Raw genomic sequence first — 15,649 nt, forward strand, 5'->3', positions numbered from 1 at the left:
ACAGAACATTTCAGAAGCCCTTTAATAATTTCGGTCATTTGCCACAGCCCAGAACAACGGGCATCTTCCTCTTTTTTCTCCTCTGTTCCTCTTTTATTCTCTCCTTCCTCTTTTTGTCTCTCATGCCAATCCCACATATCACACTCACCAACTCACCACCATTCCTTAAACAGTCCATGCTACCTCTAGGCATTCCTATTTCTAGCCCACGAAAACCGAAAAATAATCACCTCAATCATTTAAATTAATCAAGAGTTTTTTTTGTCACCTGGCCAGCTTTAAGGAGAGAGGAAAGTTGCAAAAACACATCTAAATTCTATCTAGCTAGTTAAAAAATAGGGCCCCTGAGATGGAGAAATGCACAAAATGATGTAAAAATAAACTATTATATTTTAAAAAATAAAAATATTCTGTATCTTTTTGAAAAAAATAAAATAAAAAATAGGGCCACAGCTGCTTTGAAAATCCTGTGTTCAAGAGATGGAGCCTAACTTCCCTCCTCTTGAATCTGGACTGCACTAGATGTCTGGCTCCTGAAGTGGGAAAACCATCAAAGTGAGGGTCTTACTCTGGAGGGAAGTCACAGTCAGTGCCCCCGAGGCCTCTCCCACAGCACCCTGCCAGGCGGCAGTCACTGGGTGACTTACAGAGCATCTTGTGGGGGAGGAACTGAGGCCTCCTGCCAACACTTGGCTGAGGAAATGGGTGCTGAGCCCTGAGCCAGCCGGCAGCCAGTGTCCATCCTGAGGCCGCCCTGCAGGGAACCAGGGGCCGAACCACCCAGCTGGTTAAACAGCTCTGGAATTCCTGAACCACAGAATGGTGAGGTAATAAGTGGCTGCTGTTCAAAATCACTAAAGCGAGGGTAATTTGTTATGCTGCAACATTTCAGTAATTGAGAATTCATGGTCATCAAATAATGTAGTAATCAAGGGGGCTGGAACTGTAAATCCAAGCCATTTTCACTTTCATTCACTGCAACTAAATGATGCAAAAAATAAAGGGAAAATATGATTCCAGCATTTTATGAGATCATCATTTCTTGGTCTGTAATTTGAGTTAAGCCTAGAATGGTAATTTCTACTCGACGGCAGGAGAAAAAAGTAGGGACTTCTGAATGAGGATTTGGAAAGAACACAGGGTACTCAGTGATTTATAAAGCCCTCTGCCTATGTAATCTTAGCTCTTATTAACACTATATATTTGTACACTACCTACAGAGAGCACCAATTTCATTAACTATCAGTACGTTACTGCTTGAGAATACATGAGCACATGAAAATGTCAATCATCAATATCCTTCCCAAGACTGCATAATGTGACTGAGACACTATACAAGAAATAGTCTTTCTGTACAACTGGTTCCAAATCTCAAATATTCATGATTCACGGCCGATGTGAAGCTTCAAATTTTAATTTTATAAGGAGCCCATTTCTTCTAAAAGACCTTGCATTCCAACAAGCACTGCACAGCCATCGAAAAGCACCGAGGAGAATCCTCAGGGTCAAAACAGAGCCTTGCGAACGAGCCAAGCTTTGTGAGCATTAAGAAAGAAATGCTTACAGGAAGAGGTGAGAGGAAGGGAGAAGCGCAGGGAAGAAACGGTGCGTCACCCCTAAGGTCACCTACCAGCTGCCAGGCGTCCTGCGAGACCACCGCCAGGCCAGGCCCAATCCCACACCGCGCGGACAAGCACGCAGGCGCCGGAGGCCTGAAGCGCCAATGGGAGGAGGCGCGGCCAATGGGAAAGGCCAGCAGCCAGCCCCACCTGCAGGTCCTCAGCTCACAGCCCCATCGTGGCCCACGTGGTGGGCATCTACGCTGAGAGAGCTTCCAGCAGGTGCACATTTAGCAGAAGAGGAGGCCATCCCCCACCAGGCGCCCAGCTCTGCAGGCCCTGCATCGTCCCCCACGCCCCCACCAAAGCCCATCTCTTCCCTGGGGTGCAGTCTGCTCGGCCAGTAAAGGCACAGGCTTCTCTAAAGCGCACACACACAGAGACTAAATAACGAGACTTGGGGATATAGACCCCGCCACTAATTTGACTTCAAGCTTTTTCTCGCCCTTTCTCCTCCTGGTCAGTAGACTGAAGTGTGGAGGCTTGTTTTTTGTTTGTTTGTTTGTTTGTCTTGCTCCTTATGAAACTGATTACCATCGTTGCGGAGTGCACTTGTTTATCATTGAAAGGGCAATGTGGAAAAGGCAAAGAAAAGATTACCACCACCGGGAGTCCAACCGCAGGATGCATAGAAGGTCTGCAAGTACTGTCTAAAACAAAGCTAAAAGGCAGAGTGTCACAGGGGAAGAAATGCAATGAACAATTAAAAAAAAAAAAAAAAAAAAGAACCCACCTACCTACCTAGCGAATTCTTTCAGACTAAAATAGAGCAACATCAACCGATAACGCAGCCTCTGACTTGAAAGATTAGGCAGAAAGCCTTAGTGTTTATCCGTTGCAAGCTTAAGTGTCAACTGACGAAACCCCCTGTGAGTCCTAGGAGCAGAGACCTAGACCAGATGCCCCTGCCTCCCCGCGCCTGCAAGCCAGGGGTGCTGGTCTGAAGGCTGTGGGATACACAGCAGGGGTGCTGGGTGCCAGGGCCCTCACCCTTCCTCTGTAGTTCTCTACCTCAAAGGCCACAGCTTCCTTTGAAAGTGCGCATTGAATACCGAACTACTGTAGTAGAGAAGCTAATGTTTCTCTCCTTACCTTGTATTGATACTTATTTTTTGGTTCATAAGATGTACCTCTACAACCTGGAAAAAGAAAATGTTGAAGTATTTTCCGTGCTTCTTTTCTTTCTTTAAATGCCTTACTACCCAGAGGAATGTTGTATAATTACTTTCAAATCAAGATAATTAGTGAAAAAGCAGAGTATGGGCAGATAAAGCCATAGAGCCTAAATTCTAACCCACTCTGGTATATTGTTTTGGAATTACACAGCTGAAGCCATTGATGTTTTATTTTGTGATTTTCAACACACATTAAATCTCTGTTTCATCTTTTTTTTAATCTAAAAAGCTTACAAAGATTATGTGATATCCTTGGAATTTTCTCTGGTTCACTTTGAAGAAAGACAGATTTTGCATAAATGTACTTCTCTCACATGTACAGAAATCACAAATCCTCTTACATTTTTTTTCCATGAAACAATATCAAATATGAGCAAAATAAAAAAAGAGGAAAAGAGTTCTGTTTCCAAATAAGAGTTCTAGTGAATGTAGAGGACATTCAACCAAGACAGAAACAGTGTTTTCACCAAGGCTGACACTCATGACTGCATATAATCTCCAACTCAGAGCACTCAGAATTTTTTACAGAAATTGCATTATTTCACAATGTCCTGCCTTCTACCTCACTGGTGTGGCCCCAACAAATAAAAAGGTCACTTATCTCTACCATGTGGTAGCCAGCAATCCTTCAGGGGGGAAAGACTGCAGAAATAGGTCATCTGAGCACCAGAGAATGAGTTGAATTTCCTACACATGTAAGAACTGTCTGGTTATAGAAATGACAAATGCAAGTGACGGCAATGAAAACCTGACCCGTCCAAGTTCCCAAGTCTGAAAAACCCAGCATTAAGGCTGAAAGGATGTTAACAGGGCCCTAAGAATTGACATCTCGTTGCAAAATTGTTCCATTATGCTTCATGTACAGATCAATGGCTTCCCTGGGGCCCGCTGACCCAGATTAATACAGAATGTGCTCCTGACTGCTTCAGCCCTGGTAGAATTTTTCTCTTCTTTACTGGTAAGGATCCTCCTTAGGAGCTGCCCTGTAGGTGACCCTCCCTCACCCTCCTCCTATCTCATCCCTCTTTTCTCTCTCTCTCTCTGGCATAAGCACATTGAAAAGCTGTCAGGAAACAGCAAATTCTTCCCTGATCTTCATTTAAATGTTCACTGCAGCAGTTCAAATAAACATCAAGGGGAGGAAAGCAGACTGCATTCATCACCTATAGCAGAATTTTAAGAAGCCCTTGTTTGCACAGTAGGGCCCTGTGTCCAGATTGAATGAATTGCAGCTTCCCCAGGTTTTAGCTGCTGACTTTGCCACAACACATCTGTTGAGTGTGAATAAAATACAATTTCCTCTGGCTGTCTTGAAGAGTAGGTAAATGCATACATGCCAGGTCCTGAGAATAAGCGGCTATTTCCAAATTCCTCCCCACAATCCTCACAGTCTGGCTAACTCATCTTCTCCCCTTCCACCTATAATAGGCTTGTTATCGTCATTCATTTTCTCTAGCCAGTAGCTAGCTACCTACCTGACCTTTTCGAATAAATTCTTTTAGCCTCCTTCAGCTTCTCCAGTTCCCTCCCCACCACTTTGCCCTTTTATCCCATTCTCTCCTAAGGAGAGGGGAAAGGGCAAACACTTGTCCTCTCTGATTGTCTTCAAAAGTCTGTGACAGAAGTTAAACACCCATGATCCTTCCAAAAAGTTTTTCTATTATACCTAAGATGACAACATTAAAGAAAAGAGCTCCTTCCATTTTTGTTTAATGAATCTTAAACATCTTCCTGAATATACAGTTCAACTGCTCCTTTCAAGCAGCAAGGCCAGAGCAGGGTAGGTAAATTGCTCAGGCTTTTACGCCATGGCCTCCTTGGCGATCACCTGTGGCCTTGAATGCGTGGGGCATTTGGGCGCATGCATTAAGGGGCTAGCACGCCTGACGGGGGAACACCTGGAACACGCGTGTGCATGCGCAACTGGGCGGACTTGGGCCTGGAGCTGGCTATGGAAGGACAGGTCACATGAGACAGCTGCAGCCGAGAATGGTAAAGAGAGGTCGAGGGCCAGGCCCGCTGTGTGAGGCCCGCTGTGCGAGGGGAGCTGACCCCTGTGAGAATGGCCACTCTCCGGAATAAAAGAAACAAGTATTGAGGAGGATGTGGAGAGAAGGGAACTCTTGTACACTGTTGGTAGCAAGGTAAATTGCTACAGCGATTAGGGAATATGGAAATTTCTAAGAATTTGAGCTACAGGAAATTCCATGTGATTCAGTTGTTCCACTGGGGAGTAGGCACATGAATATATAAGGCCACTAAGTGGAAGAGATATATGTACCACTGTGTTCAGCGCAGCGCTATTTATAATAGCCAGCAGTTGGAAGCTGTTCAAGAGCTCATTGACAAACAATTGGATAAAGGTGTGATGTATATATGCAATTGAATATACTAAGAAATAATGAAACCGTGCCATTTGCAACAACATGGATGGAACTAGAGGGTATTATGACATGTGCAATAAGTCAGAGAAACACAAGCACTATGATTTCACTCAACATGCATGCGTGAAGAAACAGAGCTAATGAATGTACTAAAAAAAAAATAGACTACATGAGCAGATTAGTGGTTAACAGCAGGGAAGAGAAATGTATAAATGTGTGTGTTGTGGCAAAGTCAGCAGCTAAAACCTGGGGAAGCTGCGATTCATTCAATCTGGCCACAGGGCCCTACTGTGCAAACTGTATAGGTGATGAATGCAGTCTGCTTTCCTCCCCTTAATGTTTATTTGAACTGCTGCAGTGAACATTTAAATGAAGATCAGGGAAGAATTTGGTATTTCCTGACAGCTTTTCAATTAAAAAAGGGTCAACTGTATTGTGAAAAATAAAGTTGGACTTTAGTGGAAAATTTTATATACAAATGTTGATTTATAGTGATACATATTTGAAATGTATATGATGCTATAATGCAATGTCACTTCAATAAAAAGTAACAGTTGACATTTATTGATCACTTCCAGAACATGGCAGGAATTATGTTAAGCCCTTTGCATGCATGGATGCAATTTATCTTCACAAGCTGTAAGGTAGGTCCTTTTACAACCCCCACTTTCCAGATGAGGAAACTGAAGGTAAGAGCGACAAACCAATTCCATCTGAGTTACTCACCAAGACGGGGCAAAGATGGGATTCAAGTCCACCTTAATAATTACTTTCAAAAATTGTACAGTGACTGCCCATTTTGATTTCAAAAGCTTTGTAAAAGAGTACTTTAATGTATACACAAAAGCAAACACTGCTATAAATTTGAAGATAACTCTGAAGTTGTCTACATCATGGTTCTTGGTCAGTAAAATTACATTTCTTTTTTTAACATAATAGCCACCCTGAGTGTGTCTATTCTTCTGCTTCTTTTCACTCCTTTAAAAAAAAAAAGATTTATTTATATTTATTTATTTATGCATACAGAACTGGGGTACAGGGGCAGTGAGAGGAGTCACCAGAGCTAGCAAGTGGACGGAGACAGGCATAGCTGAGATCCCAGAACCCACAGAAATCTGAGCACTTTGGACAATCAATCTAGTGAGCTATAGATGAACCACTTAAATTATAACTGTGAGCAGATGCCCTTTGGCGGAGAGTAGAGTAATATATTCATGTAACAAAATGTAAATCACTCCCACTAGAATGGCTGAAATATTCTGACCCTATCACATGTCGCCAGTGATGCGAAGCAACTATAATCTCATACAGGCTGATAAGACTACATATGACTCCATTACTTTGGAAGAGAGTTTGGAAGTTTCTTCTCAATAATTAAACATATATATGTCACCATATGATCCAGCAATTCCTCTCCTCTATTCAAACAAGAGAAATAAAACATTATACAATGAACACATGATACTGCCACACAGACTTGGTACAGACATTGCTAGGGGCTTTTTTCACACTGGACAAAAACTAGAAATAACTCAAATGTCCATCAACTAGTAAGAGAGTAATCAAACTGTGGTGTACCCAACCCTGACACTATACATTCATACCACAAAGTAAAGTAGTCAGCAATAAAAACGCATGAACTTCTGATACATACAAGAACCTGCGTGAATCTCATCACCCCTACACACACCAGATAGCATACTGTAGGATTCCACTCATGGCATTCTAAAAAAGGCAAACCACAGTGAGAAAGAACAGATCAGTGATAGTCAGGTACAAAAAGGACACAATCTACTACCTAGAAACACAGGGAAATATTTCAGGTGACACACAGTTTCTCTATCTTCTTTACAGTAACAGTTCCATGAATGAATACCCATGGGTCAAAATCATCAACTGAGGGCCTCCCTGGTGGAGAAGGGGTTAAGTCTCAGCACTATGAAGATATAGGCAGCCACTGCAGCATGAATGCCATCCTAGCCAGGGAGCCCACAGACTCACTCTGTCTTACCCGCTGCTCCCCTCAGCAGTGTACTTCAGTAGATCCACCTGTTCTGCTCCCCACTCTGTCTCTGGTGAATCCTTTTACCACACCCATCCCCCATCTCCACCCCAGCATATGCACACCTCTGGCCTATACCCCAGCTCTTGTATGCAGAAATAAATCAATCTTTTAAAAAAGTCAACAACTGAGACACTTAAATGTGTGGATTTTATTTAAACGATACCTTAGTACAATGGTTGTTTTGCTGTGTTGTTTTAAGTCATCCTCATGGGCAGGATAGAGAAATGTGTATATCTGGGGGGTGCGTCTGCAGAGGTGGGGGTACCCTCTCACTCCACCCTGGTGGTTTTCTTGCACATTCTCTTGTGTCCCCCACCCCACTTCAGTGTGGTTTGTTCACACTATTTAGAAACAGAAGTTTAATCTGAGCATCATTTAAGCTGAGTCTTTTAACCAGCCTGGTCATTTTTTGAGCCATGATTTTAAAGCAAATCTATGAACTAAAAGCTGGACATCTTCTTCAGTGCATAGAACCACAGTCTTTGCATTACATCAGGGCTGCTAGCAAAAATATAGAATATACAGTCAATTTAATTTTGGGCAAACAATAAATAATTTTTTTAGGATAATGATGTTGCAAGTACAGTCAGGACTCATTTTTGGTTTGCTGTGTCTGGCAGTCCAATTAATCACACTATCAATGTCAGTCCATAAATGCTCTTTTCAATTTTCTTTCAGCATTCACATAATTCATCTCATAGTCATGTTTTAGTTCCAGGTGTTTTCAGTAACTGTGGCTAGGAACTCCCCTTTATGAAACCAATTCAGCAAACTCAAAGCACTGAGGACTTATTTGAGCTCACTGAGAAGAACCTGGTTTAGGATCCTGTTGCACTGTGATTGGCAAACCCAAAGCATCAGTGTCAACTTGGTGTGTGTTAGGAAAGAATTACAGCTACCACCCAGAACCACTGAGCTCAGGATCTGTATTTTAACAAGACCCTCATGTGATTAATATGCACATTTCTGAATCACATACAGTGTTATAGAACAATATTTCTTTAATATTAAAAATATATTCCAAAATAAAAGCACTGGGTGAGGAACAATTCCCTGGTCTTCGGCAGGGTGGTTTGCAGGGAAATTGAAGGTAAGAACACAAATTTCCTACAAGGATATTTTAAAACTTCAGCATTACTTCAAGAACTGAACTGTGGTCCAGGCAACAAGGATGAAAAGATTGACACTAATATGAAAAACATTCTATGATTAAAATAAAATTTGGTAGCAAACCTTGTCAGAGGGAAAGATGTCATCATTTCAAAGTAGGTAGAAGCCTCAGAGTAACTACTATCTCTGACATAGTTTTTAATCCTAGTGTCACATTTTAAGTACATGGAAACCTGAAAAATATTGGGTCCGCAGCCACTGCAGCATGAGTTGAATTCCCAGCCAAGGAGCTGACCCACATGGCGCAGCAGACCTCTCCAGTCTCACCTGCTGCTCCTCTCAGCAGTGGATTTCCATTGATCTCTGTTCTGGCCCCTCCCCCCACCCCATCTCTGCTGAGTCCTCTCACCTCCCCCCCCCCACCTCTGTCCTGTACCTCAGTTCTTATGTGTATAAATAAATATTTTAAAAAATATATTGGTTCCCAGCCCCAGAAATTTTGATTTAGGGCGAAGCCTGGACAATCAAACTGCTCTCCTAACAGACCACCAAGGTTAAGAACCACCAACATGAGCTGTTTGAACCTGCTTGTTTTCACTTAGTAATCTTCAACACTGGGTATATACTGAGAGAGTTTCAAATATATCATCCAGGTGTTGACCTTAGATTTGGATATCATTGCTAATATTTTCAAATGTTCCAATCCACTGGTTAAGTGCAGCTAAGATTAAGGACACCCAACTGAAACATTCAGTGTCATCAATAATAATTATGAACTAATTTGTCAAATAAGTGTAAAATAAAAAGAGCATTCAGTGTTAACTAACCACATATGAAGTAAGCACTTTTCAGACTCTTAAAATGCAGCGAGAAGTTGAGTGAGTTTTGACCACAACCAATAGAGAATAAACTCCTTGGAGTTAGGAGTAAGGAAAGGATGTGACTAACATTTATTTCTAAGTCAAAATCAAGTCTCTATAGGATTCAACCCCTAACTGAAGTCTATACAGAAAATATCAAGCAGGACAGTCAAGTACGTTAGCATTATCTCATCGCTGTAGTATTATTTACAAAAGAAACAAAGTAAAATAAAATTGTTTTTAAGAAAGAAAAATGTTTCGGTATGACCTTTATAAAATGAAAAATTGGCTTACCTCTTCCCTATGATTCTTAATTGGCATACAAAGAATACTTTGGGTCTTGTAGCCGGTAATTTGGTCAACTTCTGCATTGAACCGAGGATCCTAGTAAGAAAAAATAAATTCAATTTAATGACTGACCTGTTCAAAGACTGATTAGATTTTTCTGATTTATAAGATTACAGAAATCTAACCTTCCACTTACCTCGTTACTCTAAATTTTATCGTTATGAAAGGCACCAGATCATGTCAGTACACATCATCTTTGACAAAGACAAATTGAATGTTTTTTTTAGCAATTAGTGTTTATGAAATATAAAAAAAACACAGACTCAATGTTCACAGACACAGGCAATTCAAAATATCAGCTAGCCTTACTTAAATTCAGGGAAAAAAATGGTAAATTTCTACTTCTGTATTTTGCCTGTTCTCACCTTACAATGAGATTATTCTGTGCCTTCTAAAAGAAATACATGTTTGCTCTGAAACTTCTTCTAAAAAAGCAAACTTCCATTACTGACTTTACTTTCCTGGTAATAGCTGTTAATATATTTCCTCAATATTCTGCACTTTTGGCTCAAGATTTCATAAGGATTAAGTCTTTGTTTCTCCTTTACTATATATAAAGAAGTTGCATGGGCTCAGTCAGACTGTCAACAACTCTCCAGTCTTCTACCTTGCCCTTTCCCGAGATGTATCTTGGACGTTCAAAAATCACAAAAGAATTTTAAGCAATGCAAAAGTTCGAAGGGAGAACTAAGGCAAGGTATAGGCTATTTTCCATAAAGCTTAGGCTATGAAAATTAAAGTCAGACTATAAATTGCATGAGAATCTTTTTTATAGAGGGAGGTAGGGAGCTAAGTATTCCCAATAGTCAGCATCGAAATGCAAATGCATTTGTTAAGTGAAAAGAATTCGTGCACTGGACTATGGTGATGGCACATGGGGGAGCTGGTGGTGGGAAGTCCATGGGGGTTACAACCGAGATAGAAAAAGGCACAAAATGAAGAATGATATAAAAATAAATTTAAAACAACAACAACAGCAAGTGATGTCATAGTTATCAAAGGTGACCACTTTAGTTTATTATGGATGACAGCAACTCCTAAAGGTAGGCAGGAAAACTGCCTCCAGGAAGTCAACAAATACCAAGATGAGATGAGAATGGAGCGAACACACCAGAACATAAACACTGACATGAGTGCTGTTCCCTTCACAGCTACGGAGCCTTGGGAAGTCAGACGCGCACCAAGTAATAGCATTGCTGCTCTAAAAAGTCTGCATCTGGAATTCCCTTCAGAGAATATGGAATAGCCACACTGGAAAATCCTCCTCTTTGAAGGTCATTTCTATTTTTTAAATTGGTCTAAAGTGATGCAAAGATGTGAATGAGGTAAATAATGATATTAGATTCCATCAATTGGGTCAAAAATGAGGCCAATTTTCCCTTGTGAGAGCCAATGTTGGCATTAAAGACAATTTTAAACAAAAAGTTACAACATGGTGGAAAATCAGATAAAAGTTTACATTAAACACTAGTATGTTTTTCCTTTTTCTACGAGCATGCTCGAAGTTATTACAGAGACAGAAAACTTCAGTGGTATGTTTCTAAGAAACAATTCGGAATTAACATCTGTATAGCAAAGTAGCTAAAAGGAAGCAGACAGGACACTAATATTAGTAAGTTAAGAAAATAAAATGATCAACTTGTGAATTATTCTACAACGTAAAAGTCAAAATAAGAATAAAATGCATCTTGGCTCTCCCTGGTTGCGCATCGGGTTAGGACACAGCACTGCAAGCTGGCAGTAGCCCCTTCAGTGAAAGTTGAATCCCCTGCCCCGGAGGTGACCCGGGAGGTGCAGCCGATCTCCCCTGTGTCACCCCCTGCTCCCCTCAGCAGTGTACTTCATTGATCTACCTGTTCTGATACCCGTTCTGTCCCTGGTGAATCCTCTCACTACCCCTGCATCTCTGGCCTGTACCCCAATTCTGTATGCATATTTAAAAAAAAAAAAAGAATAAAGTGCATCCTTAATAACTCTTGTTATATTTTAATTTTCACAGCTAGTGTATAAAAGAAAGGCTGAAACTACAGTATCTAATCAAAGTAACAAAATCTGACAGGCTGAAATTGTTAAGACTTTCACAGATTTTTCTATGTATACTGTAAGTTTAAAATCAAAAGCAGCCCTGGAACTTATTCTTCATTGAAGGAATTGGAGGTTATATATACTTCAGAATCACTTTGAGTGAATTTTGGCACCAGGGCAAGGCAATACACGTAGTTATTTCTAGCCACTTCTAGAAACATCAAAGGAAAATAAAGCACTGTATTCATTGTGATTATTCCTTTCACTGTTTATGAGCATCTCATTAATACTGGAGTACATGAGCCTCACATGCTCCTTGGAAGTGTACCCTTAAAAGATATGTGGTATAATACCCGTCGTGTGTGTGTGTGTGTGTGTGTGTGTGTATTTGGGTTTTTTGCATGTGTATATTTGTTGTGTGTGTGTATATTTGTAGTTCTTTGCACAGAACTTCTAAAACCCTTGAAATTTCCTGATTAAAGATCTGTTGATCTAAAAAACCCATTGAGTCATCTTGAATTAATACTTCTAAAATGGTTACTGTGGCAGAGAACCCCCAGGTAAGTTTAGGGACGGGGTTGGCTGCCAGAGAAACTAATCAAATGATTAATTACAGCGTTAGCACGTTCAGCCCCATTGCTGACCTCTGTGGAGGGAAGAGGGGGCTGGAGGCTGAGTCCAGTCACCAGTGGCTGATGATTTTAATCAATCATGTCTACATAATAAAACCTTGATAAGAAACTCAGGAGAATGAGCTTGGGGAGCTTCTGGGCTGGCGATGAGAACCACATGCCGTGAGGTGCCAGGGCCGCAGGAGAGGACATGAAGCTCTGTGGCTCTCAGCTCTCTCCCCACCCTAAGCAGCTTTCCTACTTGATTTTTTCATTTATAATAAAGTCATAATTACTTTCCTGAGTTCTATGAGTGACTAGCAAATTACTGAGCCCGACGGGACAGCTGCTGAGTGTGTAAGTCAGTAGGGCCCAATGTGTGGCAGTGCAGGCAGAGGGGGGTACCTCTGGTGACTGACATCTGAGCTGGGGGACAGTGTGGTGAGTGACTCCTGAACTGGGGCCTGTGGGAGCTGTACGAACGCCGCTTAGTCGGTGGTAGAAATGAAAAGGATTATAGGACACACAGCTGGTACAAAAGAAGTGAAGAATCAAATGATGTTTAGAAAAATCAAACAAGGTCTCAACATCAACATCATGGTATTCCTGCCAAAAGGGCTTAACTTGAAATTATTAGTGAACAATCTACAAAATAAGTGGCCTGTACTGTCTCCAAAATATACGTCAGGAAGAACAAATACTGTGAAACCATCTCAGATGGAAGAGACACGACAAATATGTATACAGTGTGTAATCTGGGATTTCATCTTTGATCAAAGGGAAAAAATAACTATAAAGGACATTAATGGGGCAGGTGACCAAATATGACTATAATTTGAGCATATATTCTATCATAATTATTTCCAATTTTCGATATATATATATAGCAGGTAAGAACAAACTCTTGCCAGAAAATGTAAGCTAAAACATGGAACAAAGATGCCACTAACTTATTAAATCATGCAGAAAAAGAATACACATCTATATTACTTAATTGTATTATGTAGAGTAATAGGCAAAATGAGAAAGCAAATGGGACAAAATAAAAAAAAAAAAACCTGAAGAATCTGGATAGAGATTATATAGATGCTTCTTATGCCAGTCTTGGAACTTTCCTGTAAATTTGAAATTATACAAAAATAACAGATAAAAAAGGAAACAGAGATGTACCCAATTACAGGCTAGTTCTCTCCAACAAAAGTGGCATCTTTAAGGTAATTCCTAAAGATCATTAGAACACTGAACAAAGGTAGACCCAGCAATTTCCAAAGAGTTCTGTGGGGGACAATTAAATCATGACCGATTAGGAAATATACCAAAATTAAAAGTTAGTAGGATTATTTCTTCTTAAGTTAATTCTGGAAATAATTTTATTCATTTGAGAACACATATCCCTTCAGAAAACTAACTTGATAAATACTTGAAGCAGAAACTGAGGCCTGAAAGGTGAGGGTTGAAAAACTTCTCTGGAGAAGGAATAAAGGGAGGAAGAGGGTGTGGGGAGCAAGAACAGATCCAGGGGTTCCATTGGGCATAAGACCCCGCCCTAAGGCCCTCCCAGCTTCCCTAGGAATCTGGAGAATCCAGAGTAACTCTCCTATGAAAACAGAAGAGGCCTATCTTATTGTCATCCCAATTGCTTTCCAGTGCATTCCAATTTTGCATTCCAGTTGATTTTGAATAAACAGGGGTGTTTTGAGAATAAATCCTTTGACACAGGAAATCTTGGGGAGGGTTAAAAGCTTCTGTCTGCTGTAGAATTAGGGTTTCAAGGCAATCTGTTATGGTTTATTTTATGTATTCACTTGACAGGTCTAAGTCACCCCCAGACAGCTGGCAAAACATCATTTCTAGACAGTCTCTGAGGATGGCTCCAGAAGAGACAGACATCTGAATCATTTGGATCCCTATCAATGGCCTGGGCTAACGTCCCATCCCCGGAGGCCTTAAACAGGACAAACAGGGAGAGGAAGGGCAGCTTCAAGCCCCAGGTTGAGGCTGGGACATCCATCTTCTCGTGCCCTTCAGCATTCCTCTCAATCTCCTGGGTTTTCTGGAACTTTCTGGGTTTGCAGACTCAGACCCAGACCAGCTTTGGACCAAGGACCCCCCTCGGTGCTCAGGCCTTCAGACTCTGGATTATACCAGCAGCTTCCTGACTCTCAGCTTGCACACAGCAGGGAGACTGTGGAGCCTGTACATACCTCCATGCCCAAGTGGTCAAGTTCCTATAAGACACCTTGTCTAGATCTTTTAATATGTGTCTCCCATTGGGTGTTCCCCTAAAGACCCATGGTGACTATTAGCACCCCAGCCTAGGATGGTAATCAAGCTTTCATATAGAAGGAAAATGACTAACACATTTAAATAACTGTTCTGCCTATTCTGTGTTAATAGCTTATTCTTAATAAATGCTATGTCATGGTCACCAGTCACATAAATATGCAGGAAGAAATGACTGGGCACAGGGCTAATCCTTCAATGGTACCTGTGCTCTCACTGAGAATCACAAGTCTCAGCTGCAGATTGTGGTATATTTTACATACATGAATGTTTCTCAAATTTATAGCATTCTTTTACAAAGCTTAAAAAGTGTATCACATGTCCACCATTTCCTGAAATTACTTTATCTCTGAGGCTGTTTTTTCAAAGCTTAGCTTAACCTGAGCACTTTTACATTTCATTACCACCGCCCCCCCCCCCATTTTTTTCCCCACTGCCACATTGCAACTTTTACTGTTCCACGGACAAGTAAGTTTAAGGCGTCTAAGAGAGAGTTTCACTTTTAATAAATGCTATGTCATTTATATTTGTATATTTAAGGACCTAAGACCCGGAAAAAGATCCGAATGTACTTTCATATTCTGGCTACTTTCACAAAAGGCAGTATTTTGCTGACTCAAATTACAGGTGGGGCTGAGGAGTGAATAACTCATTAGTTAACCGACTTCCACTTTTAATTCCAATGTAAATTACATGTCCCCACAGTTTTGAGTAGAACTCCAGGGATGTGAAGAACTTCTACAAAGTCAAGGAAGGCCCAGAACAAGGACACCAACATCAGAGAGATGAATCCAATCTAGAGGCTTCACCCCGGGGAGGGCTCCGAGGATCAAGGGCACTGGGCTTCTTTTAGACAGCAGTACAAGAATGAAATCACTACTAAGTGCAAAAGATAATTACATTGCAAAATTGTAAAATTCTAAAGATAGTAGAAGAGGATACAAGTCACACATGAATGGACAAATTCTCAGAGCTGGTGAGTCAGACAATGCTGCAGAGAAATGCAGGCTTTTTCAGCAAAGCTTTAGCATATTTGTGATCTACTACCCTTGGGACTTAAGGGGCATTGAAAAGCAGAAGCCCAGCTGTCATCTCAGACAGGAAGGGAATTCTGCAAATCTGCCAGCAATCCTTCAGCTGTGTCCTTAATACCCCTCCTGGAGTAGGCT

The 15,649-nt window shown here is 41.0% G+C and overlaps 1 protein-coding gene across 2 annotated transcripts in view; it reads right to left on the minus strand.

Moving 5' to 3' along the window:
- Window positions 1–15,649, minus strand: part of PDE5A (phosphodiesterase 5A, cGMP-specific) — a 103,372-nt gene that overhangs the window by 68,866 nt on the left and 18,857 nt on the right. For both annotated transcript variants that reach the window (XM_004686636.2, XM_004686637.2), the window contains exon 3: window positions 9,508–9,597. In XM_004686636.2, the coding sequence (XP_004686693.2) occupies window positions 9,508–9,597 (90 nt within the window). The remainder of the gene's footprint in view (window positions 1–9,507; window positions 9,598–15,649) is intronic.

The sequence above is a fragment of the Condylura cristata genome, unplaced genomic scaffold, assembly GCF_000260355.1.
Source record: "Condylura cristata isolate star-nosed mole 26May11 unplaced genomic scaffold, ConCri1.0 scaffold00021, whole genome shotgun sequence".
In the NCBI taxonomy this organism is placed as follows: domain Eukaryota; kingdom Metazoa; phylum Chordata; class Mammalia; order Eulipotyphla; family Talpidae; genus Condylura; species Condylura cristata.